General features: G+C 53.5%; 8 protein-coding genes across 8 annotated transcripts; 2 read left to right on the forward strand and 6 right to left on the reverse strand.

Annotated features, from left to right (window-relative positions):
- Positions 1-106: 106 nt before the first annotated feature.
- BDY24DRAFT_383886 (class I SAM-dependent methyltransferase) lies at positions 107-1,551 on the reverse strand. The gene is made up of 7 exons (XM_076639734.1): positions 1,419-1,551; positions 1,230-1,323; positions 1,068-1,160; positions 867-989; positions 738-776; positions 516-657; positions 107-440 (listed from the first exon to the last, which is right to left on the reverse strand). The coding sequence occupies exons 1-7, from the start codon at positions 1,514-1,516 to the stop codon at positions 151-153; spliced, it is 879 nt and encodes a 292-aa protein (XP_076498316.1). The 5' UTR covers positions 1,517-1,551; the 3' UTR covers positions 107-150.
- On the reverse strand, positions 1,476-4,446 carry BDY24DRAFT_285427 (NAD(P)/FAD-dependent oxidoreductase). The gene is made up of 10 exons (XM_076636997.1): positions 4,150-4,446; positions 3,871-3,990; positions 3,442-3,532; positions 3,164-3,344; positions 2,787-3,060; positions 2,597-2,696; positions 2,477-2,524; positions 2,207-2,387; positions 2,045-2,128; positions 1,476-1,956 (listed from the first exon to the last, which is right to left on the reverse strand). Exons 1-10 carry the CDS (start codon positions 4,313-4,315, stop codon positions 1,786-1,788), a joined length of 1,416 nt encoding a protein of 471 aa, XP_076498317.1. The 5' UTR covers positions 4,316-4,446; the 3' UTR covers positions 1,476-1,785.
- A 481-nt stretch (positions 4,447-4,927) lies between these two features.
- BDY24DRAFT_383892 (alkaline phosphatase) lies at positions 4,928-8,292 on the reverse strand. The gene is made up of 16 exons (XM_076639735.1): positions 8,039-8,292; positions 7,838-7,949; positions 7,549-7,577; positions 7,323-7,448; positions 7,143-7,245; positions 6,979-7,071; positions 6,839-6,902; positions 6,695-6,753; positions 6,462-6,631; positions 6,223-6,394; positions 6,072-6,113; positions 5,593-5,971; positions 5,448-5,518; positions 5,308-5,351; positions 5,229-5,240; positions 4,928-5,143 (listed from the first exon to the last, which is right to left on the reverse strand). Exons 1-16 carry the CDS (start codon positions 8,111-8,113, stop codon positions 4,964-4,966), a joined length of 1,731 nt encoding a protein of 576 aa, XP_076498318.1. The 5' UTR covers positions 8,114-8,292; the 3' UTR covers positions 4,928-4,963.
- Positions 8,293-8,514: 222 nt separating this feature from the next.
- BDY24DRAFT_413828 (uncharacterized protein) lies at positions 8,515-10,653 on the reverse strand (the record flags this gene model as incomplete). The annotated part of the gene is made up of 7 exons (XM_076643229.1): positions 8,515-8,960; positions 9,155-9,268; positions 9,374-9,390; positions 9,486-9,604; positions 9,698-9,772; positions 9,881-10,099; positions 10,456-10,653. The coding sequence occupies 7 exons, from the start codon at positions 10,651-10,653 to the stop codon at positions 8,515-8,517; spliced, it is 1,188 nt and encodes a 395-aa protein (XP_076498319.1).
- A 1,474-nt stretch (positions 10,654-12,127) lies between these two features.
- Positions 12,128-13,339, reverse strand: BDY24DRAFT_413830 (uncharacterized protein; the record flags this gene model as incomplete). Its single annotated transcript, XM_076643230.1, has 2 exons — positions 12,128-13,002; positions 13,117-13,339. 2 exons carry the CDS (start codon positions 13,337-13,339, stop codon positions 12,128-12,130), a joined length of 1,098 nt encoding a protein of 365 aa, XP_076498320.1.
- Positions 13,340-16,504: 3,165 nt separating this feature from the next.
- BDY24DRAFT_383901 (uncharacterized protein) lies at positions 16,505-19,131 on the forward strand. Its single transcript, XM_076639736.1, has 7 exons — positions 16,505-17,026; positions 17,099-17,123; positions 17,308-17,621; positions 17,820-18,169; positions 18,325-18,593; positions 18,665-18,735; positions 18,816-19,131. The coding sequence occupies exons 1-7, from the start codon at positions 16,813-16,815 to the stop codon at positions 18,905-18,907; spliced, it is 1,335 nt and encodes a 444-aa protein (XP_076498321.1). The 5' UTR covers positions 16,505-16,812; the 3' UTR covers positions 18,908-19,131.
- A 292-nt stretch (positions 19,132-19,423) lies between these two features.
- On the forward strand, positions 19,424-20,657 carry SNU13 (RNA binding protein SNU13). The gene is made up of 5 exons (XM_076639737.1): positions 19,424-19,541; positions 19,618-19,743; positions 19,865-19,976; positions 20,166-20,365; positions 20,556-20,657. Exons 2-5 carry the CDS (start codon positions 19,663-19,665, stop codon positions 20,565-20,567), a joined length of 405 nt encoding a protein of 134 aa, XP_076498322.1. The 5' UTR covers positions 19,424-19,541; positions 19,618-19,662; the 3' UTR covers positions 20,568-20,657.
- Positions 20,602-23,027, reverse strand: BDY24DRAFT_440098 (uncharacterized protein; the record flags this gene model as incomplete). The annotated part of the gene is made up of 9 exons (XM_076644492.1): positions 20,602-21,445; positions 21,550-21,628; positions 21,762-21,838; positions 21,928-21,951; positions 22,023-22,144; positions 22,209-22,265; positions 22,350-22,421; positions 22,530-22,644; positions 22,720-23,027. The coding sequence occupies 9 exons, from the start codon at positions 23,025-23,027 to the stop codon at positions 21,043-21,045; spliced, it is 1,257 nt and encodes a 418-aa protein (XP_076498323.1). The 3' UTR covers positions 20,602-21,042.
- Positions 23,028-23,881: the final 854 nt, after the last annotated feature.

The following is a 23,881-nucleotide window of genomic DNA, read 5'->3' on the forward strand; positions in this document are numbered from 1 at the left end:
TTTCCGAGCACCGTCTCCGGGACTTACCGTCTTGTCGCTCCCTCTTGATCTCGCAACGACGCGTCGTTTCGAACTCTTGCAAAGCAACCTTCGAAGTCGCGAGATCTTGCGATAAGCCTTGAAACACGATGTATACTAGAATAAATACTTCTACTTCCTCTTACAGATCACTACCTCAGTGCCGTAAGGGTACTCAAACACTCCCGTCTTCGCGTCGACAACCAAAGACCCGTTCTTGACCGCGTCCTCGAGGATACCTTCGAGCTTCTTGGTAAGGGCCTCCTTCTCAGCAGGAGGGAGAACCGAGGTGTAGCTCTTAGACATGGCTCGGTTGACCGCGGTGGAGATGGTACAAGACGTGGTGTAGCGGTGGACGTGGTGGGATGGGGGCTCGAAGTTGGCGAGGTAGGTTGGCGTTTGGAAGAGGGCTTCCCAGAGACCTATGAAGACGAGTAAAACTCAGTCAGCTTCTAAATATACGTAGGAAGGGTAGATAGAGGAAAGAAGGGACGAACGAAGGCGGTACTGAGGAGATCCAGACTCGTGTTGCTGGTATGCTTCTCGGAGAGCTCGAATGCAAGGCGACGCATCTTCGTCCTCCAAGTTCCAGATGAGAACGAGAGATCCATCTGAAGCGAGAGCTTTGGTGATGGTTTGCTGTGGGATAGGAAAGGGAAGGAGATCAGAAATGAATCGGATGGTGGAAAAGGGAGACGCGACGCGAAGAAGGGACGAACAATAGGAGACTCGTAGTCGGGATCAGCCCAGTGGAAAGCCTGAAGAGCGCAGAAGGAAAGTTAGTCAGTACGGGTCCTAGAAACCAGCTAGAGACGGCGGAACAGCGGGAGGGAAGGCAGTAGACGCACCTGAGCGATCAGAATTGCGTCCGTCGTTCCCTCTTCAACTTGAGCAGGGAACTCTGAGAAAGTTCCTTCGAGACAGGATACCTCGATAGAAGTCGAGGGAAGGTTCCTGGTGAAGCTGTCTCTCTGCAAAGGCAACGAAGAGGTCAAGGTCAGCTCGAGAAGGAACGCCAGATCGATGAGATGAAGGCGCTGAAGACGAACCATTCCTTCAGAGGGCTCGACGGCGACGAGGGATTCGATAGGAAGCTGAGGATAGTCCTTTGGAGGTTGAATGAGCAATCGAGTGAAAATTCCCTATGATGTGAAGAAGAAGAGCTAGTTCAGCGACGAGAAAAGCGAAGGAAGGAGATGGTGAGCTCGCACCGTTCCGCTGCCCAATTCAACGATCTTCAGCTTCTTCCCCTCCTTTCCCTTCGTCAAAGATTCGTAAATCTCCTGAAGAGAAGCCTTGGGATAGCTACGAACGAAAGGAGACCAAGGTCGGTCAGCGACCCTCTCGAAATAAGCATCGTACGAGCTCGAGGGAGAAGGAGGGGAGGGCTGAAAGCTCACGAGGGTCGATTGACGTCGTAGAAGTCGCTCCCTGCTCCTTCAGCGCTAAATCCCTTAACGGCGATAGGGTTGTGGTAGTTTGTAGGAGTAGAGGTCATTGCTTTGAGTGAAATGGTCGAGATGAGCGTGTGTTGGTTGGGGGAAGGAAGACAAGGAAGGGAAGTCGGGGTTTTGAGTGGGGAAAGAGAGGGCGGATCGAATATAGTCGGCCGATTGGCTGCAACGTCCGAAAAACTTTGCTTTTCGAGAGGAAGGGCTCCTTCCCAACGGAAAGTGAAAGCTTATGACGATATACAGATTCATCAAAGAGGTTCAGATCAACCCCAACTCGACGCATCTCGGCACTACTCTCCTCGAACCCTTCCAGTCAATTCAATGCGAGGCCGTCGCTCTTCTTGACCAGCCCAGCGTCAAGGACTCCCTGCAGCCTCGCGAGCCTCTCCTCTGTGATGTCGAAGGCTGCTGGCATTCCGGTCTCAGAGAAGTCCTGTCCCAGAACGATCTTGGCGAGAGAGGGAGCGCAGAGGAAGATTCGAGCCTGAAAGAAGAGGACGACGCGACGAGAAGAGAGGAGGCGAAATGTCAGCTTGGGGATCGTCTCAAGGAGTAAAAGACCATCTACTCACCATCCCGTGTCCGTTGAATCCAGCCCCGATGAACTGTCCCTTCTTCCCAGGGATAGCTCCAACGAACGGCACAGAATCAGGAGTCTGGGGGAAAGCGAGAGTCGACGCGTCAGGCGTCGTTTCGTTGGGGAAGAGCAGCAATCGAGGGAGCATCGAGCTCACCATTCCAATGATACCTCCCCATCCGTACTCGAACCCCTTCCCATCAAGCCCAGCTGTGTATCCTGATCCCTCGAGTACCAGGGAGAGCTGCTCCATTGCGTTCTCGGCGACCTCCTTCGACCAGCTTTTATCGTCGACAGAGTTGGTGATAGCCTTCTTAACCCCGGCAGGCATTTCAGGCCTGATCGATGAAGCGGCGAGAAGGTGCGAGGAGAAGTCAGTTCGAGGGATCGAGACGCGTCGAGGACGAAGATCGAAACGAGAACGAACCATCCTCGAGACGTTCCCAAGACGATGGAGTGATCCGGACGTTGGATGCTGAAAGAAACAAAAGGAGAACATATCAGTATGCGCTCGGCTGAAGGGAGAGCTGTTGGGAGCGAGACTCACACGGAGTAAAAATGAGTCGGAGCGAAACGGATCGAGTAGGAGTGCTTGAGGAGGGGGTACGACTCTCCAGCAGGAGGAGCGGTGAGCTGATGGGCTTGAGCTGAGAGGTAGCACAGGAGTGGATCATTAGTTGGTTAGCAAACATTCAGAGAAGAAGTAATAGAGAGCGGGAAAGAAAGGTAAAACTTACCTCGAACAGGAGTCACGAAAGGCTTTACCTCGTCCAAAAGGGCTCCACTGTAGGCGTTGGTGCAGTGAACGACGCTAGGCGACTGGATACTTCCTCGACTGGTGTTGACGCTCCATTCCTCGTCGGAGGAGGTGACGGAGTAGACGGGAGTGTGGGTGAAGAGTTCGAGACCGAGTTGGAGGGACATGGCGTGGATTGCAAGACAAAGCTTCGCAGGGTTGAGGGAAGCTGCTGGCCAAGCGAACGAAGATCGAGAGGATGCTATCCGAGAGATCTGAAGGGGAGAAGTCGGGTAGAAAAGAAAGGAGAGAGCTTGAGATTGGTCGCGACGCGTCGAACTCGAGCGAATAAAACCTCCAAGCGGCAAAATCCCTCACATCTTTTCCCTCCGAGCCAGTGAAAACCTTGACTTTGATCTCTCCTCCTCTCTGCTCCTTGACTCGTTCAAAAGCAGCCACAGCGACGGTCTCAAAGGCTTCGGTCATTGCAACATCGAGCGTCCCTTCCTTGAGCTGGAACTCGCAATCGATAGCGTGTTTCTCGATGAAAGCAGCGACCCTAAAATTTGATCAAAGAACTTGGTCAGTCGTGACGACCGAAAGCATCGTGCGAGGAAAAAAAGAACGAGAGAGCGAGGTGAAGAGCTGGGACGAACAGATCGAGGACTTGAGCTTCAGAGTCGAGGATGGCGAGAGCAGACTCGGGGCCATGGAGAGACGAGTAGACATTGAAACCTCTGTAGGCGTCTTAGATGGAGAGGTGAGGAAGAGGGTCAGATCTGAGTCTTCGTGGAAGAGAGAGTCACGACGCGACGAGGGGGAAGGGTCGCTGTTCCTCCTGCTTTCCCTCCGACAAGAACGGACGACCTGCTTCGTTCCTTATCGTCTAGAGAATAAGCTGACCTCCCACTCGTATCTTGGCAGATTTTTGATCCGGAGAAGAACGAAACTCAAAGGAAACGTCCGACTTGAACGGAGGGCTTGAGCTCGCCCCTTCCTGTCCCCTCCTCTTCTTCGCCTCCCCTATGATCCAGCCGCTCCACCACACTCATCCTGAGACCGCACAAGTCGCTCTATAGACTCACCAGGACGACAGTGACCAGCGTTCCTTCCACTAGCGCCAGAGCAGGCTTGTCGAGCTTCGAGCAGAACGACCTTCGAAGGAGCTCCTTCCGACGTCAAAAGCGAGTATGCTGTGAGAGCTCCTGAGGAGAGCGAAGCGAGGAAACGGCATCAGGGTAAGCTTCAGATTCTATACAAGCTCACGATCCTTCATACAGAGCTCTCTCGTTTCTACGAGATCAGTCCTCGCCTGCGAGCTTCTGGACCCATCTTGCGGCGACTCAATCGAGCTCACGACTCACCAGTCAACCCGCTCCCGATCAGCACGACTTGAGCTTCAGAAGGTAGAGGTGTATCTCGGTTGAGATTGAGTATGGGGTTCGAACGGACGGAGATCTGCCAGGGCGAGAGAGCTCCAAGAGGAACAGGGAGACCTGGAGGGGGAGAGGGAGGAGTCGGGGTGGGCATCTTGTTTGGTTCGTGGAAGAGGTTGAGTTCGAGATAAGAGAACGGTTGAAGTTGAAGAAGTGGTTTCGAGGGAAGAAGGATGCGTCCGATGCGAACGGAGAAGGGGTTCAAAGATAAGGGCAGGGAAGGGGGGTGGTATTAGGAGGAGAAAGAGGGAATGAGGTGAGGGAAGCGAGCTCGCCCCACTACGAACGGCCTTCTCCGTATCGAGAGGACGCCCAAATTAAATAAATAGCGTAGCAGGGTCAGCAGTGGTCTTATCGGGAGCCTCCTTACCTTGGCCCTCCTCGAGCACTATTTCTAAGGGAAAACCACTATCGAGGAGGAGGTCAGCTCCAAACCACGACCCACCCCCGCGCGATGCCCTCTTTCCTCTCGTACTTCCGAGCTCCACCAGTCCAGCAAAATCAAGAAGGAGAGATCGTCGTCTCCTCTGAAGGTGTGGACCCTCAGAAGGCCCTCGTCGACACTCGAACGCCTGAAGAAATCAAGGAGGAGAAGCGTTATGCGTGCAGAGATGGGGGAAGAGGCTCTTAAGGCGAGAGTTCGAGACGCGTCTTCTCGTGCTCTTGCGTCTCGTGCTCTTGCAAGTCCAAGGCGTATTGAAGAAGATCGTCCGAAAAAGCCCATCTAGATCCAAGGTTCTACTCAGCTCGTACACTGGCAAGAATGGAAGTGCTTGACTCCCCTCTTCTTCTTCTTCTGCTGTCCTCCCTTCTCCTTCCCGCTCGTCGTCTCCCAGTGGAACCAGCTGTCGGCGTCGGCGTTGAGCTTGGTGGTGATGGGTTCGAGGTCGAGTTTGAGGTGCTTGGCGATGAACTCTCCGACCTGAGAAACGTTGGCGAGAAAGGGAGGGCAGAAGAAAGGTCAGCGATTCGACGCGTCGTTTGAAGTGGAAGCCGATGGAACGAACCTCGGTGTTCTCCTGAAGAGTTGAAGGAAGAGTTGAGTCAGTGGAGAAGGTAAATGTACATAAGGGTAAAGATGCTTACCTTCGATCCATGGAAGTCGGGCTGGCGGGGGTACATGTATAGATCTGAGGGAAACGAACAAAAAGGATCGATCAGACGCGTCTCACCTCGCTCTCTCCTCCTCTCCTCCCCTACTTTCAAGTGAAAGACGTGATACTCACTGACATCTACGCCTGAGTGGCCATGGGTCGACCATCCGAGCTGAGCTCTCCTGGAAACCATGTCCGCCAGCCTACGGAAGAAACGAAAGGCAACGAAGGTCAGCTTCGATTTCGCTACTCGACCTTCGATCTCGAGTCTACTCACACGTTATCAAGCTTCACCGCGTCTCCCTGCACTGCCCGTACCCTCTCCAACTCCTCATCCGTCCCATCCTCAATCCCGAGTCCCTTCCCAAAGATCTGCTCCTTCACCCAACTCTCCTCGACATCTTCTCCTCCTCGAGACTCGGCTCGAGTCAAGATGTGCTCTCCGAGGAAGATGGTGGATCGGGTAACGTTTTCGAGTGCTGAAGGATAGTAGGCGTAGGTCGGGTAAATCGAGGGATCCAGTTGTCGAGCGAGAGTCAATCCTCCCGTCTCATGATCGGAGGTCGAAAGCATGACGGTACGGGCTCGCTCCTTCGCTGGTAGAGCGTCGATCCAATCAAGCACGAGCTGAACTGTCTCCTGGTACATGAAGATGTCTGCGATCGAAGGGGAGCGGAAGGGGAGAAGAAGAAGAGGGATGAGCTCGAACGAAAGGGTCAAGATCGTCAAAGAGATGTTGAACGAGGCTGAACGAACCTCGAGCGTGGTTCGCCGGATCGTTCGAATGAGCTCCCATGTCTGAAAGAAGGACGAAGGGTGAGGAGGAGGAGCGTCAGCGTCAAATCGAGTCACATCGAGCTCCCTTGTTATCTCCTTCGAGAGACGACCGAGCGAACGAAGAACTCACCTATCCTAGATCCCTCAATCATCAAGAAGAAACCCTTCCCCTCCTTCCCTGACTTCCCACTCTTCGCAGCGAAGTTGAGCGTCTTGAGAGCCGTCGCGGCCATTTCTTTTAGAGACGGCTCAGCTTTGGCTTCTGGAAGATGAGGTCGGTCGATGTCGTAGTTCAAGTGATCCTATGACGAGTGAAGAGGTGAGCGTGGTCAGAGAGGGATGCAATACGAAAAAGACGGCGAGGCTCACCTGGTTGAAAAGACCGATGAGAGGGAGAGGGAGAACACCGTTCGAAGCCGAGAGAGCTGAGTCGTATTCTTTTCGACTGAGGAGGACGTTGGTTCCTTTGAGATCCGCAGAGGCGAAAAGGTCGGAGCCGTCGGTTCGGCAGGAGGATGAAGAGGAGTTTGGGTAGAAGACTGAGAGGCGAAGAAAAGAAGACGCGTCAGAGAAAGTTCGACGTAAGGAAGCCAGCCACGCACAGCATCGACCACCACCGAGGGCCAGATCAACTACGTGTCCCATGGGTCCATCTCCGACTCTGAGGAAGGGAAAAGAAGAAGTTTCAGAGAAGAGTCGCGACGCGAAGGCAGTCGATGAAACCGAAGTGACCAAACGCGACTCACAAGAACTCAGCGATCTCCGATTCCATATCCCTATCTACCACATGAGAGTAGAAGCAAGCAGGGGCTTCAAATGATCAAGAGGAGAAGCCAAGGTCAGCTCGTTGTAACTCGACGACAACCCCCTCCCTCGTTCTACTCACTCGCATGCGTGATCCTACTCGTCACCACCAGTCCCGTCGTGTAACCGTCAGCCTTAGCAGCCTCCATAACCGTTCCACAAGGTCGATGGTTCCCTTAGTGTAAGCAGTCGCGCGTCAGCTGCAGAACCGAGGAAAAGGAGAACGAACGAGACGAGGCGACGGACCTTCAGCCTCAACGGAGATAGCCCCGTTGTAGGATTTCTGCATGCACGAGAAAGCAGTAGCTCCAGCAGCCGAGTCCGTTACGAGTGAGTTGCTGGAGCGAGTCTACGAAAGGGAAGGTAGCAACGGTCGGTTCGAGTTTTGAGGAGAGGAGAGGAGGGCTGAGGAGAAAAGGGACGAACTCTGGAGGATCCAACGAGGATGTTGTCCAAAGGAAACGCAAACTTATCCTGATAGGACAATCCGTTCAGATGCTTGTAGAAGTCCCTCGCAAACGTCTCCGAAGCTGGACCAAAGCCGTCCGAGATCTGGAAGGGTGGAGGAGAAGGAAAGGGAGGGAGTGAGCTCGAGCTCTTTCCAGCACTTGACAAGGCTCCGCCTCCGCGTCCCGGGGTTATAAAAATGCACCATGAGGATCATGTTCGTCCGAGGAATGTCTGTAAGATAAAATTAGACCGAATGAGGTCAGTCCAAATCGAGGGAAAGGCGAAAGGAAGCAGGATTGGTTGGTCGGCCACGTTCCAAAGAACCGAGCTCAACATCCAGCGATTTTGAGCTCTCCTACCTCTGCAACCAAGTCGGCGGCTCGTCGAAGCTATCCTAGAGCCATAATCTATACCCTTTCCCCTGTCAAGCCTTCTCCAAAGCTGCACACCATCTCTAAACAAGGACGGAAAGGAAAGAGTCTTGAACTGACCGTCAGCGAACCTCAACTGCCACAACCCGACCAAAAGACCCAACAGAACCACCACCGTTGTGGCCAGACCAATCACGACCTTCTTCTTGTGCTGAGCAGCTGGTTTGGGTAGCTGCGTCAAAAGAGGAAAGAGAGTCAGTTGGACGCAAACGTGGGAGGAAGGAAGGAGAGCGAGCTTTAGGAGGAAACGGGGAAGCTCACCAGAAGGATATCTTCTTCCATTTCTTCTTCTGTAGAGTCATAGTGAGCACCGGAGAGGAGCTGCTGAGATGACATGGTGGGAGTCGATCCGAGCGAGGGAAAGAAAGAGGAGAGGGAGGATGTGGTGGACGCTTGGGGGAAGGAGAGGGGAGTCAGCCTCGGCGTGTTTGGTTTTCAGGGACTAAATTTCGGAGGCAGATTTTCTGGAGAAGAAGACGTAAGTTTGTTCAGAGTCTTATCAGCCTCGTCAAGCGGGGAGAGTGACTTTTTTCGCGTCTCTGGTTCAAGGTGAGAAGAAGAAAAAGGCGCAGGAAGCAAGACGCGTCGCAACCTCAACTTTCACCGTTCGTTCTCGTTCGTCGGTAGAGATCTAGATATATCCGTTTAGAGTTCGACCTCTGAAACCTCTTCTTTTTCGTGTCTCGACATATCGCCTTCATAAGCTCACTTCACAAACTCCATCAATCCATCCAACCTTACGACTCCCCTCCCTTCTCTGCCTCTGCCTCCCTCTCACCCTCTCCAACCTCCCCACCACCCTCCACCACCCCCACCTCCGGCTGACCCAACTCCCCCTCCAAATCCTTCCAAAATCCTTCCCCTTCCTTCTTCCTCCTCTTCTCCTCAATCAACCTCTTCCTCTCCTCCACCTCCCTCTTCCTCTTCTCGCTCGCCTTCCCACCGAACTTGAAAGGTTCCTTCTCCTTTCCTTTGCCCTTCAAATCCATCGTTGTCGATGCCGTTGGGGCTGAGGCGGGGAGGGTCGAGGTGGAAGCGGGAGGTTGTTGGAGGGAAAGGGAGGGTTCAACTTCTGCTCTGGCTCGTTCGGTTTCGGCTCGAGCGGCGAGGAGAGCAGCTTGTTGTTCGGCTCGCTTGGTTGCGTCGGCAGAGAACTGGTAGAAGGCAGCGGATTTGTTTCGGACTGTTGAGGCGAGAGGGGAAGAGAAAGGGGAAGGAGGTCAGCGAGTCGAAAGGGAAAAGGAATAGAGAGAGGACGCGTCGAGATGAACGACGAGTCGGAGGAGAGGAAACGCCGAAGAGGTTCGATAGGTGATCCCATTCTTGGAGAGAAAGGATGGGGGAGGTACTAGATAAGGAAGGAGAAGAAGGACTGACCCTCAGCGTTCCCGTCGTAAAACTTCTCCGCTGCTGGGTCCTCAGCTGCTTCCCATCGAGCTTTCAGCTCCTCCTGCGTTGGTTCGTAGATCGGGAAGTAGTTCTGGTCTCCGACTAAAGGAAACGAAGGAAAGAACAGATGAGAGAGCGTGTCAGTTCGAAGGCGAATGCGAAAGAGTGGACGGGACGAGGAGACGAGGCGAAGGGGGAAGAACGTACTGATCAGGTTCGCAGGTCTGAAGCGATGCGAGAGGAGTTAAGAGGTTAAAAGTCAGCGAGAATACAAGCCAGCAAGACGAATAGGGAGGCAGACGAAGGAGGTTGAACTCACTTCTCCTCCAAAGCAGCCTTGGCCAACCTCCTCTTCTCCATCGCGTAAATCGGAACCTCACTCCTCGGAACCGTTCGTGTTCGTCCAAAGTCATCCTCGTAGTCTGTGAGAGGGTCATCCTGGAGAAATAACGAGCCCAGAAAGGCAGAGAAGTCAGAGATAGGGATAGGATACGGCGCGGCGAAGTTGAACGGAGAGAGATGCGGACTGACCAGAGCTGCTACGTTCTTGTCCTCGTCTGACGAGTCATCATCAGAGTATCCCTCGTTGTCAAGCTTCGTGTCCCACTGTGAAAAGAAAGGACGAGGGCGGGTTCAGCGATCGAAAAGATCGACGAGAGGAAGACGAAAGTGAGCTTGACGCGTCCTGGAACGAGACTCAGCAGTAGCACTTACATCGACCAACACACTCTCCAGCTGCCTCTCGCTCAAACCACCCGTCTTTCCCTTTCTGAGCTGCTCGTAGATCTTCGCCTTCCTCTCTAGACCCGCCTGACTCGATTCAAGGGAGGATCTGTCGACTTGACCGAGACGAGCTGAGGAGGATTCTTGAGCGTCTTGACGAGCTATTCGAGAGGAGAGACCTTTGGAGGGAGCAGCCCATTTGGTGGTTTTCTGATGGGAGAGAGGAGAGGGGAAGGAAGGTCAGCTTTGAGGCGAAGAAGGAGGGAAGAAGGTTGGGCGGTGGAGGGGAGGAGGACGAGGAAGGACGTCGAGGGGAAGTCGATGCTGTAATCTCGTCTAGCGAAGAGCAGCAGCTATGGGACTGGGAGAGCTGGGAAGACCTTCGTGTGTGCTCTTGATCGAGAAGATTTGATCCTTAGTGGATTTCCTCCGGGAGGAAGGCAGCGGTCGAGTCGTTGTTGAGCTCGAGCTCACCCTTCCTCCCTCCTCCTCTCCTTCCCGACGCTCCTTCCTCCCCCAGCATAGTCCTGACTGGCAAAACTAGACATGTAGAGACTAGTACTGACCTTGCCTTCCCTCTGAACTCCTTTGACGAAGCTCGCTCCTTCTGCTGCCTGCTGCTTGAACTTCTCCTTCCCCTTCTCGAGCTCGGCTTTCAGGTCGAAGAGAGAACCCGCTCCGACGACATTGTATTTAGAGGTGGATTTGGCTTTGAGTGGTTTTGAGGATGACGAAGAGGCTGTGTGGTAGGGGTCCGAAGACATCTCGAAGAGGAGGGAGTCGAGAAAGGGGGAGCTGCTGGCCGTGTGAGGTCAACATGGGAAGAGGGAGCGGTTTCGCGAGGTCAACGTCGTCTCGCCCTAAACGACCACGATCTGCATGGAACCAACACCTCAGGAAGCGACAGAGCGCTCTCATATTGACTACAGCACCCCCTCGAATAAACCTATATTGACGTGCAGCAAATCAAGCTCAGATCTACCTCACTGAAACGTGGACAAACAGCTCTCTCGACTCCTCACCGTCCTCCTTCCCTCTCGTCTCCCTCCCTCGACTGCTGGTCCACCCACCTTCGTCGCTCCGAGCACTCTCATAGGGTCAGCCCAACACACCCTCTCCCTCTTCGTATCAAAAAAACTGGGCTTCAATCTCTTTCTGTCCTCCCAAATCGAACCACGATCATCCCGTCCTCGACCAACCCGACCTCGACCTTTCTTCCTCCTCTCTCCCTTAGCTTTCTCTCTTAGGCCGCTCCATGGATCGAAACTGATTGACTCTTCTTCCTCCTTGGCTCGAGTATAAAGTCCTCTCAAATCCCTCGCTCTGTTCGCTCTCCATCCAACCCTTCAAGCTCAGGCAGCTCTTTCTTCTACTTCGACTTCGATATCTACTCTGTCCCACTCTGTTTAATCCTCCAAGACATCAACACGCCCACGTTTTCAGCAAAAACAACAACGCTCTTCTCTAACTCCACCCTCCTCGTCGCTCTCGTCGCCGTCGCCAACCTCGCTCGGGCTGCTCCTCTTCCTGGAGATCTGTGAGTCTCTTCCTCTCCTTCTCAACTCTCCGAAACAGTCAAGCTGATCCTTGCTTGCTGTTCCTTGTTCTACAGGACCGTCCGAGACGGAGAATCAGCCTGTTCGTCTCATCTTTCTCTCCCTCTCTCTTCCTCTTTCGCTTTCGCTGACCTTCCCTTCCTCCCTTCTTCTTCTCCAGACTCCGGTATCGGAGGATCCGCTAGAGGAGGAGACACCTACATTAACCCTGAGGGGCTCGAAGCTCTCGACGTTGCCTCCAAGAACGGAGGCGACGGAGGAAACGCTGGTGAGTCTTCTTGTCCCCTCTCTCGCCCTCTTCCTCTCTCACTTCGCTTTCTCGTTTCCTCTCCGACCGAGCTGACCTTCCTTTCCTTCTTTTCTTCGACGGAGGATTCGCTCTTCAGTACTACCCCGACGGAAGCAAGGTCGTCCACGTCTCTGGAGGAGGATCTGCCTACTCTGGAGCTCGTCGCCCTTCTTTGATAGATGCTTATGGAGATAGCTAGAAATGGGCTCTTTTGCCTTGCTTTTTCAGATCTTTTCCACCCCTAAAAACCCGTCCGAGCTTCGAGAACGAAAGCAAGAAAGAGAGAGCGACGCGTCGAGACTCGGGACTCGCTTTCCTTTCCTCTCCGTTCGAGAGAGACACACACACGCACACACACACACACACCTTGAACGAATCCATCGAATCCATCCATCAAGATCTCTTCTTCACCCTCTGTTTGACCTTCGAGCTCTTCCTAGGACTAAGACTATCTACCGAGCTCGTCGTCGCTTCCACCACCTCTCCCACCTTCACTTTCTCTCCCGTTCCCGCTCCCACCTCAGTGACCTTCTTCCCCTCCACCCTTGTCGTCACCTCCATAACCTGCTTCCACCAAGCCTTCGAATACAATACCACCACCCTCATCCCTAACAACCCACCCAGCACGACGGTGCAGATCGTGCGAGCTTCCAAAGCCGTCCATCCACGATCATCCCCCTTTTGCACCCACCCAACCGCCTTGTGAACGAGCATCTCTTGATCCTTCTCCTGCAGACCGAGAGCGTATCCGAGCCATCGAGCAGGGGTGAAGAGCGGCGATCCTCCTCCAGACGACGCCGACGCGTCGAACTGAACGTCGCGTTGAAGCAGCAACGGCAGCAGCACACTCATCGCTCCCGCCCCCCAGAAATCCATCCCTCCCCAAAGGAACGCCTCCCATCCCTCCATTCCACTCAAAACCTTCACCAACGCCGGCGTCTGAACCGTCCATTCCTCCTCCCAAAGTCCAAACATGGAGCACACCAACCCTCCTCCGACGGTTCCCAGCCCAGCGAGGAAGAAGCTCGCCGCTGTAGCGTTGGTGGTTGGTAGATTCAGGCGGGCTAGGAGGGTAGAGATGGAGAGGATCCGGTTGGTTGCGTCCAGGAGGGAGAGGGAGAAGTTGAGCGGGAGGGAGGGGACGAGGGAGAGGAGGAAGCGGGTTGGGAGGAGAAGGTAGATGAGGGTGTAGAGAGGGAGGAGGAGGGGCGAGAGGAGGATGGAGGGAGGGCTGCGGAGGAGGAGAGAGGTTAGGAAGGAGCCGCCGACTGGGAGGGATAGAGAGGAAGAAGGAGAGGGAGGAAGAGGGAGAGGAGGGTGAGCTCGAGAGTCGTTTGGTTCGAGAAACGTTCGTTCGTAATTAAGTCTTCGCAGAAACTCACAAGCCATCACGAGATAACCAACTAGATTCTTCAACCCTCCTTTCGTAGTATCCTTTGTTCGTTTAGACGAGCGCACTTGTTCCCAAGCGACGGCGACTCTGATGGCGTGGAGAGGGAGGAGGAGAGGGATCGATGGGAGGAGAGGGTGGATGGGTTGGGAGAGGACGAGGAGGTTGCTGGAGAGGGAAGCGAGGGAAGGGTAGGCGAAGAGAGGGTTCGACATGCTGAGAATAGTATGTAAATAGAGGGAGGAGCGACGGCGTTGCTGCTGGCGAGAGGAGGGAGGGAAGACGAGGAGAGGGTTGAGGGCCGGAGGGATGCGAGGGACGAAGGGACAGCTGCTGTCGAGCTGGTTGGAAGAGCGGATGGTCCCAAGAAAAAAGGGTATACGAGGAGAGTCCTGCGGTATCTTAATGTCCAGAAGCGAGAAGGAGTTCGATGCAGGAAGGGGAGATGGTGAGCTCGGTTCGTTTGAAGGAGATCTTCCGTTTCGTCGCCTCAGTTTCGGTCGGGTTTTCTTCCTTTTTTTTTTTGAATCGAGGCTGAGAACTCCTAGCTGAGACTTTTGACCCCTTCCCTACAAGATTTTTATGCACTCTTCTCACTTGTTTTGACCGAGGAGGGCTCAACGGCTCGCCTCCCGTCACTCCCCTCCCTCTCCTCCTCAAATTCGCCCGTCTGATCTTTTCAGGTCGCAACCTTCACCTTCTCTTACTCTCTTCCTCTCTTCTCTTTCTCTCTTCTCGACTTCTTCAAGACCATGCCGTGATTCGACTCGTGCCTTTATCAGGTGAGCAATTCTTCCCTCTCTGTTTCGTTGTCGGAAGGTCTTCTCGAGCTTCCTTCCTTGCCCTCCCTCCTCCCTCACCCTTCGCCACATCGCCATCTCTTCTTCCTTGCCCGACGATGATCTGAAATTCTTTGACAAGCATATGTCCTAAACCTTCGGGTTCTGAGGAGTACGATATTTCTTCAACTGAGGGCTCATCTCCACAACTACATCTCTTCCTTCAACACCCTGCCCCCTCTCTTGTCCCTTTCTTCGAAGCAGCTTTACTGACTCTTTTCCTCTTCCTTTCTTTTTCCCGTTTCGTCCTCAAAGGCCTCCAGATCTCTCATGGAGCACATCTCCTTCAAGCTGAACCCGCCCTTTCGTGGCTCTCTGAACGATATCTTCCTTTGGACGGTTCGTTCGAACCGCTCAAACTTTTTCAGCCCAGGTGAGCTCTCTCTTCTTTCTCCTCCTCTTCTCCTTCTCTCTTGGGGATGACGATACCTATCCAAGCGTCTACGTGACTTCGTGAGCGATTTCGCAATATGCATCACCATCTTACCCTTTCATTCAACGACAAACTTCTTCCTTTAAACCGTTTCATCTCGTCGAAAAAAGTCCTTGATGCTGACTTCGACGTCTTTTCGTTTCTCTCTTCCGTGAAGCAGATTTTTCCCTTTCCTCAAGATCTTCGCGTCGACAAGAGGACTTTGACTCGCTCCCTGATCAGGTTAGTCTCGTCTCTACATCTTCCAAACCCATCCCCAACATCGAAGAAGCGACTCGTCGAGCCTCCTCCTTCGCCCGACGACGACCTCTCCTTCCTCCCTCCTCCCTTCACCCACACCACACCCACTTCCAAAGTGATGAGACATAACTTATTTCAGTTCTGCTTATGAGCAATTCATGATTCTACCCCATACCAAAAAACACTCTGATTCCACATCGTTTCCACCCTCGTTCTTCCTTCCTCGTCGCACACTCCTTCGTCCCTTGGTACGATTAAAAAGCACTCTCACTGACTCGCTGCTCTTTTCTTTATGCGCTTGTTCATAGCTTTCTCTCGCGCTTCAGCTTCACTCGAGATCGCCTCAGCTCTCTTTCGTCGTCGTCAACCTCGTCAGTTCCTCTTGCCCTTCGCTCCTTCGTCCTCCCTCCCTCCTCCCCTCCCCTACGTATCCTTTCATAAAGATGTAAACTAGTCAATCCATTCTCTGAACCCCACTTCCCTCATCCCCTCTCGACCCCCCTCAGACCTTTTCAAAGCTCCTCGGAGTCGAGAATCGGTTGGTAATTCGCCCTCTAGACCGCGTTATGTGGTCTCTAGGGTTGAGCGGTCTGATTTTACTTCCCCACCTCTCCCTCATCGTTTTATCTCCTCCTCGCGTAACATTGTTCGCTCCCATTACGGCCCTTACTCTCGTTTTTAACTCTTCGCTCGAACGTCTCGCTTTTTCACGAGGGAGAGGGTGGGCTCGCAAGAGCTATCGCCCTCGAGCTTGGGTCGTTTGCGTGGGCGCGACGGTGAGGTGCAAGAGAGTTTGGGTTGGGAGCGGGGCTTGGGAGGAGGTTGGTTTGGGGAAGGGAAGGTCGTTGGGTTGGGTTGGAGTTCTCCCGTGAGGGAGAACGTTCGGTATGGGGGAGGATAGATTATAACGATGGTTCTGATTCCCGCCCTCGCATCTCTTCCATCTTGACCTTCCTCGGCTCCGTAGTGAGCAGTTTGAACTGACTTCTTCGTTTCGTTGTTGTTCTTTCGCTCTTCTCAGGTTCTCGTTTTCGGCTTCTCTTTTTCTTCTCGTTGCCTTTCCAATTCCATGTCGTCTTTGCTCCCACTTTTTCCTTTCCGAGTTCGACGAAAGAGGGAGAAGATCTTTGAATGTTCTGCTTTCAGGAGAATCTGGCGAGAGCTCGCAAGAAATCGCGACGCGGTCGGCCACCTTTTCCTCTCTCTCCCTTCCCTTCTCTCGTGATTTCTCGACCTCTTCGTTCTTCAAGTCAGCTCTCGAGCTGACTCTCTCCTTCTCCTCTCGTAGACCACCAAAGTCCCTATCTTCGTCTCGCTCTCGAGAGATTCAAGCTCGCTTCGAAGATGGCAGGTGAGCTCGACCTCTCCTTCCTTCCTTCCCCTCCCTCCTTCTCGCCTCGCTTCTGCCCTTCTTTCGCTGACCTTAATTTATCTAGAGAATTGGACTAGGCTGCTGCTACTTCCTCCACATCCAAGTTACGTTTGAGATCGCCTTACGTTCGAGCTTTGGAGAACTGGCGACGCGTCGAAATGGTCGACATTTCCGTTTGATGGTCCCGAGGGTTCTCAGAGTTGTCTCTGCTCGATATACAGACCCTGCAAAAGTTTTAATCTATCTGAGCAAGCACCGAATCTCGAATGGGAGTGGAAGAACGAAGGGCAAGACCCTCGACGCGCGACGGACGACGCGTCTCCAACCGAACGACACTGGCCTGAACGATCTTTGAAGGCCGCGGGTCACAAGGATCGAGGCGACGTTCCCCAAAGAATAAATTTTGAGGCAGGGCTAGAAAGATCGAGTCAGAAAACGCGAAAACGAGGGACCCTCCGGATGGGGTGAAGACGTTGACAGGAGCCCACGCTCGACCTCCTCCCTCTCTCTTGCCCTTCAAAGATCTGCCCGTCGACAGCCTGCTTCCTCTTCTCGAGCAGCAAAGTCTGCATCTACCCAACCCAACCAAATCCGGCATCGCCAACAAAAAAAACCTTACTCGCCGTCCCAAACTCAACAAGATTCAAACGCTCGTGTTTCATCCCCCTCCTTCCCCGAGCTCAACAAGCTCAACCTTCTCTTCCAACTCTCACTCACCTTCGTCCTTCCTTTCTCCCTTCTCTCTTCTCTTTCTCTCGCCTCCTCCCTCTCCCTCCCCCTCGTTCTCTTTGATTCTCGAAACAAATGGGCGTGCGGTCTCGATTCGTTGTAGGACTCTCCTTCGCCTTGGGAGTCTCTCTCCTCCTCCTGCTTTCCCCAGCTTCCATCAAGGACTCTGCAGCTTCGACGTTTGCGAGCTCGAGCGCTGGATGGTCTGCTTACGGTGCGAGCTATAGAGGGGTTCAGGGCGTGGAGAGTGGACCGTTACTGAGAGGGAATTCGAGCGATGGGTTGTTTGGTGAGTTTTGGGGAGAGGAAGAGAGGGAAGAAGAGAGCGAGGGCTGATGCGACGTTCCTTCTTTTTGAACAGATCGTTTGATGCCTGATGTCAACTAGTGAGCTCTTTTGATTCTCTATCCTATTGTACGGGCTCTATGGAGCTCTCAGGAGCTGGTATAGCAGCTGCTGCACTCACTCCTGCTCTCGTAGAGACCGCCTCGCTCTCGAGCTAAACGAAACGAGCTCAAGCTGACCTTCCTCCTCCTTCCCTTTCCTCTCTCTCCCTCTACCTTCTCCCAGCATGACTTCCGGCCGTGCAGCAGGCCTCACGAACCAAGTCATCGCCGCTATAAATCTCATCTACCTCTCCGTCGTGACCGGTCGAGTCCCTATCCTCCCTCCCTTCCACGCCAACAACCAACTCTCCAAAACACCCATCCCAGACCTCCCCGTCTCGTTGATGTTCGACCTCGCGAGGATGAACCGCGAGATGGTCGATCTGAGAGGTGTGCTCGAGTGGGAGGATCTCCAGACGGATAAGGGAGTTCCGGAGCCCGAGGTTGGGTGTTGGGGAGGGATGAGGAAGAACAACGCGTTGGAGTTTGCGAAGATCAGTGAGTCGTTGTTTTCGTTTCGTACGGGTCAGAGCAGAGACAGGAGATCTCTTCGAGCTGTAGGATGGTATACGAGCTTGCCATCTTGCCATTCTCGAAAGCGATGAGCTCAAAATCCCTACGTTTCTCGAGCTCGACGCCCTCGTACGACCGTCACCCAAACTGACCTCTCCTCCCTCCCTCCTCTCTTCCCTCCAGAGGTCACCTGGACCGACTACCCTGGTCTCACCTTCCCTCCCAAAGCCCGCTACATGTCCTGGGTCCAGTTCATCCCCTACCTCACTCCTTCCTCTCCTTTCTACCACCGTTTCGTCGCTACCAAAGTCCACCCCTCCGCCCTCGCTCCCAACGACCAGTTTGCTTGCATCGACGAGACCATGGACGGGACGGACTTCGCGGATATGGGACCGTACAACGAGTACGCGGCTGGGTTTGGAGGGTGGAGGTGGGCGGGGACGTTCTTGAGGTTTAGGGAGGAGTTGGTCGAGCAGGGGAGAGTGAGGCTGAGGAAGGCGTTTGGGATTGCTCCTGGGCAGGATATTCCTCCTGTGAGTTCTCATACTTCTACTTAAAGTCGAGGAGGGTGCGGTGTGGGTTGAGTGGGAGCTGAGGCTGAGGAGGGACGAGATCGAGACGAGACGCGTCGTCGACTCAAGGCTCGAGCTGATCCTTCCCTCTTCCTTTCTTTCTCCGTCCTTTCCAGTTCGTCACTATGCACATCCGACACGGAGACTTCACCGCCTTCTGTGGAAAAGGCGACCCATGCTTCACCGTCGCTCAATTCGCCTTCCAACTCGATCTGCTCAAAAAGGAACTCACCGAATCCGGTCGACCCGTCCCTCTGAACGTTCTCGTCATGTCGGACGAGTCGGATCCCAAGTTCTTCGAGCAGGTCAAAGCGAGAGGGTGGAAGATGAGTCAGGATGGAGAGGGAGTTCAGAACCCCAAGTTGGTGGAGGAGTTGGGAGGATGGTGAGTCGTCGTCTCGCCTTTTTCGTTTGTCGAGAACTTGAAGCTGAACCCTGGGTTTCTCTCCTTTGCAGGCACGACACCCTCATTGACAACGTTCTTCTCGCTTCGGGAGATCACTTCATTGGAACTATTTCGTCGACGAGTGCGTCCCTCTCTTTCCTCTTTCTTCTCTTCTCTCCTCGACCCCCGCTGACTTCCTCTCTCTTCTCTCTCGCTCTGCAGTGAGTCTCCTCGGCTCCCTTCGAACCAAAGACTGGAACGGAGGACTCTCCAGGATGGTTGGATTCAAGGACCCCGAGCTTCCTCTTCACTAAACCTCCGACAACTCGAGCGTGGCGGCCGGACGCGTCGCTCTTGCCCTCCCCTTTCTTTCGTACTCTCGCACTTTGCATCTACATCACTCGCATGTCCTTATCTCTCTCTCATAGATGCATACCCCTGGCTTCTTTATCTATCTTCCCTGCTCGCACTGCTGGCTGTACTCTTCGTTTGCTGTATCCTTCTCGCCCCCGTCTCGTTATTTATCTCCTTTGATCTGGTCAGATGAGATTGGAAGCAAGCTCGGTAGATCCAAGAAAGCTGAGAAGAGGACCTTGCTTTCACTAGATTCTGGCTGCTCGATCTGGGCTCTATGCCGGAGAATGAAGGAAGGGTCGTCAGGCTTTTCAGAAGAGCAACGCTGCCCTCCTTTCAACGATGTTTTTAAGCAGCGAGAGATAAAAAGAAATGTCATCGGAACTTGTTCGCAACAGGGTCTGAGAAAGATTGGCATCCAGTGAAGCAAAAACGAGAGAGAAACTCACCCTTGACGACGCCCTCAGCCCTCCCCCCCCCTCCCTCCCCCTCGCCCTCAAGTTTTCGAAGCTCGGAGCTCTCCTTCCTCCCCAACTCCATCTTCCTCTCTGACCAGTGATCCTACGTCGTGAGGTCCTAAAACAAACAACTACCGTACGTCTATATCTATCCTCTCCACCTAAACCACATGGGCGAAAATCTGACCTTCGTCTTCCTTCTTCTCCTTCAGAACTTCAACTCAAAACCCACCCACCTCTTTCCTCCCTCTTCAATAATGTCTGCCGCTCCTGTCGCCGCCGCTTCCGTCCCCAACCCCAAGGCTTTCCCTCTCGCGGATGCCGCTCTCACCAACCAGGTCAGTAAAGATCTCGACCTTGATGTGGTCCGGGAGCAGGGTTGCGAGGAGACAACGGAATGAAGGAAGGGAGAAAACGAACGAGCTGACCTTCCGTCCTTCCCCCTTCTTTTTCATTCAGATCCTTGATCTTGTGCAGCAGGCCTCGCACTTCAAGCAGCTCAAGAAGGGAGCTAACGAGGCTACCAAGACCCTCAACCGAGGTATCTGCGAGTTCATCGTCATGACTGCCGGTGAGTTGAGCTTTCTATTCTCCCTCTCTTGCCCACCTCACTCCCTTCCCTCCTTCCTTCCCTCCTCCCCTCCCCTACCCTCTCGCCTTCCTTCTGCACCATCTTCCTTGTTCTCCTCTTTGCCTCAGCTCGGTATGCTGACTATGTCTTTCTTGCCCTCTTCCTCGCACCTTCGCTCTCCTTCTCCAGACACCGAGCCCATCGAGATCCTCCTCCACCTTCCTCTCCTCTGCGAGGATAAGAACGTCCCTTACGTCTTCTTGCCCTCCAAGACCGCTCTTGGACGAGCCTGTGGTGTCTCTCGACCCGTTATCGCTGCCTCCGTTACCACCAACGAGGCTCGAGAGCTCAACGCTCAGATTCTTGCTGTCAAGCAGCAGATCGAGAAGGTACGTTTTTTTTTTCGTTTTCAGCGTTCTCTTGAGCTTCCTCACTCTCTTCTGAAGATGCATAACGCTTCTGAAGAGAGGGGAGAGTTGGTTTCATGTGATGGGATCAAGTAGGAGATGACTTGCGGGTTTATAGAGCCGAAACTGACCTCGTTTCCTTTCCCCTCCTCGCTCCCTCTCTCTCTCACAGCTCCTCATCTAATCCCCTTCACCACACCACCACCCACCCCTACCTACTTACGAATCTCGTCTGAAATAGGGCTTGACCTATAAACATGCATCTAAACCTGTACGGATTGTGTGACGGAGGAGAGGAAAGGGACGGAACGGAAACCGACGTGGAGATTCTCGTTCGTTCGTCGCGCTCAGACTGGAGAGGGGAGGAGTTCTACCTCTGATTCGGCCCAATCTGCTCGTACAAGCCATGTTCCATTCGTGGTTCGAATCAGCTGCGGTGAAAAGGCGTAGGTGCCGCAACGAGTGAGCTCCGACGAGGCCGCTTTTGGTTGGCGACTCTGAGCTCCTTTTCCCACCTTCCACCTTCGCCCATTACTCTGCGACTCGCCCATGCCTTCCTACAAACACAGATGCCATCCTTGAACAACGAAACAACCCAGATTATCGAGAACAAACCCAAAACAAAGACCGGCAAAACCAGAACGCGTCCAACCCTCCCCTCATCTCCTAATCGTCGCCTCTAAAGTCCACCTCCCTCTTCCACCCCCACCGCCTGACACACCCTTCTCAAAACTCCCCAACTCGATGTTCTCTGCATCCCTTCCTCCAAACGGTGCAGCCTCCGCGACGAGCCTCTGCGTCGACAACGAAGCGAGCGGAGGAAGCTGAAGCTGGACGGCTGGAACATCGGTGCCAAAGTCTCGATCGTAGGCTTCCGTAGCGTTTCCTTGGCATGTATGAGTGAAGCCTTTAGGGTTGGAGATCTTGTGGTTGGAGGCTGAGAGGGAACGAAGCTGGGATTGAGCTTGTTGACTTCGACGAAAGTGTGCTGGGAAGAGGAGAGCGTGATGGGTGGCGAGGACGTCTTCTTGAGTGGCGAAGAGAGCGTAGATAACGATTCCACTGGGGGAAGAAGGACGATATAATGGAGTGAGCCGTTATAAAGGAAAGGGTGAGAGAGACGAATCGGTACGGACGAGCACGACGCGAAGATGTCCGTCACGAACGATGATGGTTCGCCGAGGGATGCTACAGTAGCTCCTAACAAGGCGATCATGTACAGTCCAAGTCCAGCCACACGAAGAGCTGATGAAAAGGGAACCCGAGACGCGTCAGATCATTTTCGTCGAACGCGTCGAAGCTGTCCTTGTGCAGACTCACCCAGCTTCATCTGGAGGACCTTGGCTTCCTTCGATTTCCCGGAGCCCGTTGTACGTACATTTGTCGAGGCGAGATGGTTCGAAGCTGAAGCTGAGCCTGAGCGTGAATGCGACGAAGAAAAGTGGAAGCCTACTCCTGAAAGCGACGAACGATAGCTCTTGAAGGCGATGATCGCGATCGTGACTGTGTGCGCAAGATGTCAGTACAGGAAGACCCGAATTCACGGGAGGAGGACATTCTCACCAGTGCTGAAAAAGAAAGGAGAGAATAGAGTCAGTTCAGATCAGACGACGACGAAAACGCGTCGAATTCGACTCACCAGGCGACAACGACGACTTCACAAACCACGGCGAAGCCTGTGATAGCCGTTTGGAGAGCATCGTGATCTATGGTGCAGTAGAAGTGATCCGCAAAGATCAAGCTTCGATCCCTCCAGGCGAACTGCAAGAAAACGAAAGGTTTCGTCCGCTGGCTTCGTGGACTGGCCTCCGAAAGGTTCACTCACGACGAAAGTCGGAATCGATGTTCCGGCGAACCAGAAGAACAGCGGAAGCAGAGCCAGCTAAGAGGAAAAAGCGAGGAGGAGATCGAAAGTCAGCGCGCGTCGAACTCGCTCGCTCACAACTGAGATCGCAGAAATGCTCACCACAGCTTTAGAAACCGGCTTCTCTATCGCTTCTCCGATCCTTCTGAATCGAGTTTGGATCTTGAGGACAGTCTGCAAAGATGCGAGAAGAAGGAAAAAGGAGAGGGAGGGCCGAGCTCAGGCGTGTGTTTTTCTTTCGCCTCATACAGCTCTTCTTCCCTTCCTAGGATCATGACTCACTGCGACTTGAAGGACAGCTACAGAGAAGACTATCGATGCGTACGCTCCCACTTGGAAGAGAGCCTGAGCGAGACAGAGGCTCCAATTGGGAGGTTGACTGATGTGACCTCCCTCGCTCAAAAGTCTTCAAATCGCAACAAGGTTAGATTTCTAGAGACCGAATGCATGAGAGCTGAAAGAAAAGACTCACACCATGACCGTCGTAGCCAGAGAAAGCAAGTCGATCGCGAAAAAGGACAGCATCACCGCCGGACGTTTGCAGCTCGAGAGCGTGAACGTCAGTAGCGCGACGATTATCAGGCTCATGCTGATGAAGCACAGAATGAGAAATGCCAGGGAGATGGCTGCCGAAGCTTGTCGAAGCTCTCGAGCTGGCGTTGAGGAAGAGGAGGAAGAAGAGGAGGCGAAGTTGGACGTCGACGTTGTCGCTTCGGCGAGCGATCTAGAGATGTATCGACCGACCAGCGCGCCGAGTTGAGATGGAGGAATGTCAGGCATGAGGATAAAAAGTTTGAGGTGAGATGTTGAGTTCAGGAAGGACGAGGTCGATCCATTCTCTCGTGGGTGATGGTTTGAGGGGAGAAAAGAAGGAGAGTCGAGTCGACGATCCTCCTGAGAAGCATCGAGAAGCTGCGATCAATAAGCGGCTGGCCGAAGATGGCAACCCCCACTGAACAGGAGGTCTTGAAAGGGGTAGAAAAGAAGGAAGAGGGTCTGTCCACTGTCTGTTCGCCCGAGCAAGGGGACCGAGCGAGAGATGAGAAGCGAAGGCAAAGCAAGATCGATTGTGTTCGAGAAGAGTTGTATGTCTCGAGAAAATTTGATGGCAGAGGGGGATAAAAAGCAGCAAATCAATCGCTGAACAGCAGGAGCCGAGAAGTTGACGTGCAAAGGGGAAGGGAGGGGCGAATCGCGTGCTGAAACGCGTCGTGTTCCATCTCAGATCTTCTTCGACTCTCAGATCACTCGGACTTCGCGAGAAGTCGAAAAAAGCCGGGAAGATTCTATTAAAATTTCCCCTAATAAGAAACGAGGCACTATCCTTCAGCGGATGAGTTTTACGGAAGGGGGGTTTGATGGGGGTAAGACGCGTCGAGGATCGAAAGAATCGGTCAGTTAAGATTTTTGTGAAGTGTGGGGGTCATAGACAAGTCCCAAGATTTGAAAACACCTTTCGATAGAGTGATGACTGTCGTACAGGGCCATAGTCCGAAAGAAAGCGCAGAGCGGAGGGACGCGTCGGCGAGCGAGGGCGAAGCGATCTTCGACAGCGACCAGCTGAAACAACTTCAGGACTTGAAGTTCAGAAAATTAGCTTAAGAATTTCGCAGATCACTGAGCTGAATCTCAAG

Source organism: Mrakia frigida, assembly GCF_051309035.1.
Source record: "Mrakia frigida strain ATCC 22029 unplaced genomic scaffold BDY24scaffold_9, whole genome shotgun sequence".
NCBI classification, from domain to species: domain Eukaryota; kingdom Fungi; phylum Basidiomycota; class Tremellomycetes; order Cystofilobasidiales; family Mrakiaceae; genus Mrakia; species Mrakia frigida.

What these genes read in the sequence shown, in the direction of transcription:
- BDY24DRAFT_383886 (XM_076639734.1), bottom strand. Translation starts at nt 1,516, where the DNA reads ATGACCTCTACTCCTACAAACTACCACAACCCTATCGCCGTTAAGGGA. An exon ending in TCGAGCCCTCTGAAGGAATG is followed by an intron (nt 990 to 1,067) that starts GTTCGTCTTCAG and finishes TTGCCTTTGCAG; the next exon opens with AGAGACAGCTTCACCAGGAA. An exon ending in ACGCAATTCTGATCGCTCAG is followed by an intron (nt 777 to 866) that starts GTGCGTCTACTG and finishes TGCGCTCTTCAG; the next exon opens with GCTTTCCACTGGGCTGATCC.
- BDY24DRAFT_285427 (XM_076636997.1), bottom strand. Translation starts at nt 4,315, where the DNA reads ATGCCCACCCCGACTCCTCCCTCTCCCCCTCCAGGTCTCCCTGTTCCT. An exon ending in CGCTGGTCACTGTCGTCCTG is followed by an intron (nt 3,533 to 3,870) that starts GTGAGTCTATAG and finishes TCTCCATCTAAG; the next exon opens with ACGCCTACAGAGGTTTCAAT. An exon ending in GGGGAGGTATCATTGGAATG is followed by an intron (nt 2,129 to 2,206) that starts GTGAGCTCGATG and finishes GCTTTCCCCCAG; the next exon opens with ACTCCTGATTCTGTGCCGTT.
- BDY24DRAFT_383892 (XM_076639735.1), bottom strand. Translation starts at nt 8,113, where the DNA reads ATGTCATCTCAGCAGCTCCTCTCCGGTGCTCACTATGACTCTACAGAA. An exon ending in GATTGAGGGATCTAGGATAG is followed by an intron (nt 6,114 to 6,222) that starts GTGAGTTCTTCG and finishes TCCTTCTTTCAG; the next exon opens with ACATGGGAGCTCATTCGAAC. An exon ending in TCCGGCGAACCACGCTCGAG is followed by an intron (nt 5,972 to 6,071) that starts GTTCGTTCAGCC and finishes CTTCGATCGCAG; the next exon opens with ACATCTTCATGTACCAGGAG.
- BDY24DRAFT_383901 (XM_076639736.1), top strand. Translation starts at nt 16,813, where the DNA reads ATGGGCGTGCGGTCTCGATTCGTTGTAGGACTCTCCTTCGCCTTGGGA. An exon ending in TTCGAGCGATGGGTTGTTTG is followed by an intron (nt 17,027 to 17,098) that starts GTGAGTTTTGGG and finishes CTTTTTGAACAG; the next exon opens with ATCGTTTGATGCCTGATGTC. An exon ending in GTTGGAGTTTGCGAAGATCA is followed by an intron (nt 17,622 to 17,819) that starts GTGAGTCGTTGT and finishes TCTTCCCTCCAG; the next exon opens with AGGTCACCTGGACCGACTAC.
- SNU13 (XM_076639737.1), top strand. Translation starts at nt 19,663, where the DNA reads ATGTCTGCCGCTCCTGTCGCCGCCGCTTCCGTCCCCAACCCCAAGGCT. An exon ending in ATGCCGCTCTCACCAACCAG is followed by an intron (nt 19,744 to 19,864) that starts GTCAGTAAAGAT and finishes TTTTTCATTCAG; the next exon opens with ATCCTTGATCTTGTGCAGCA. An exon ending in GTTCATCGTCATGACTGCCG is followed by an intron (nt 19,977 to 20,165) that starts GTGAGTTGAGCT and finishes CTCCTTCTCCAG; the next exon opens with ACACCGAGCCCATCGAGATC.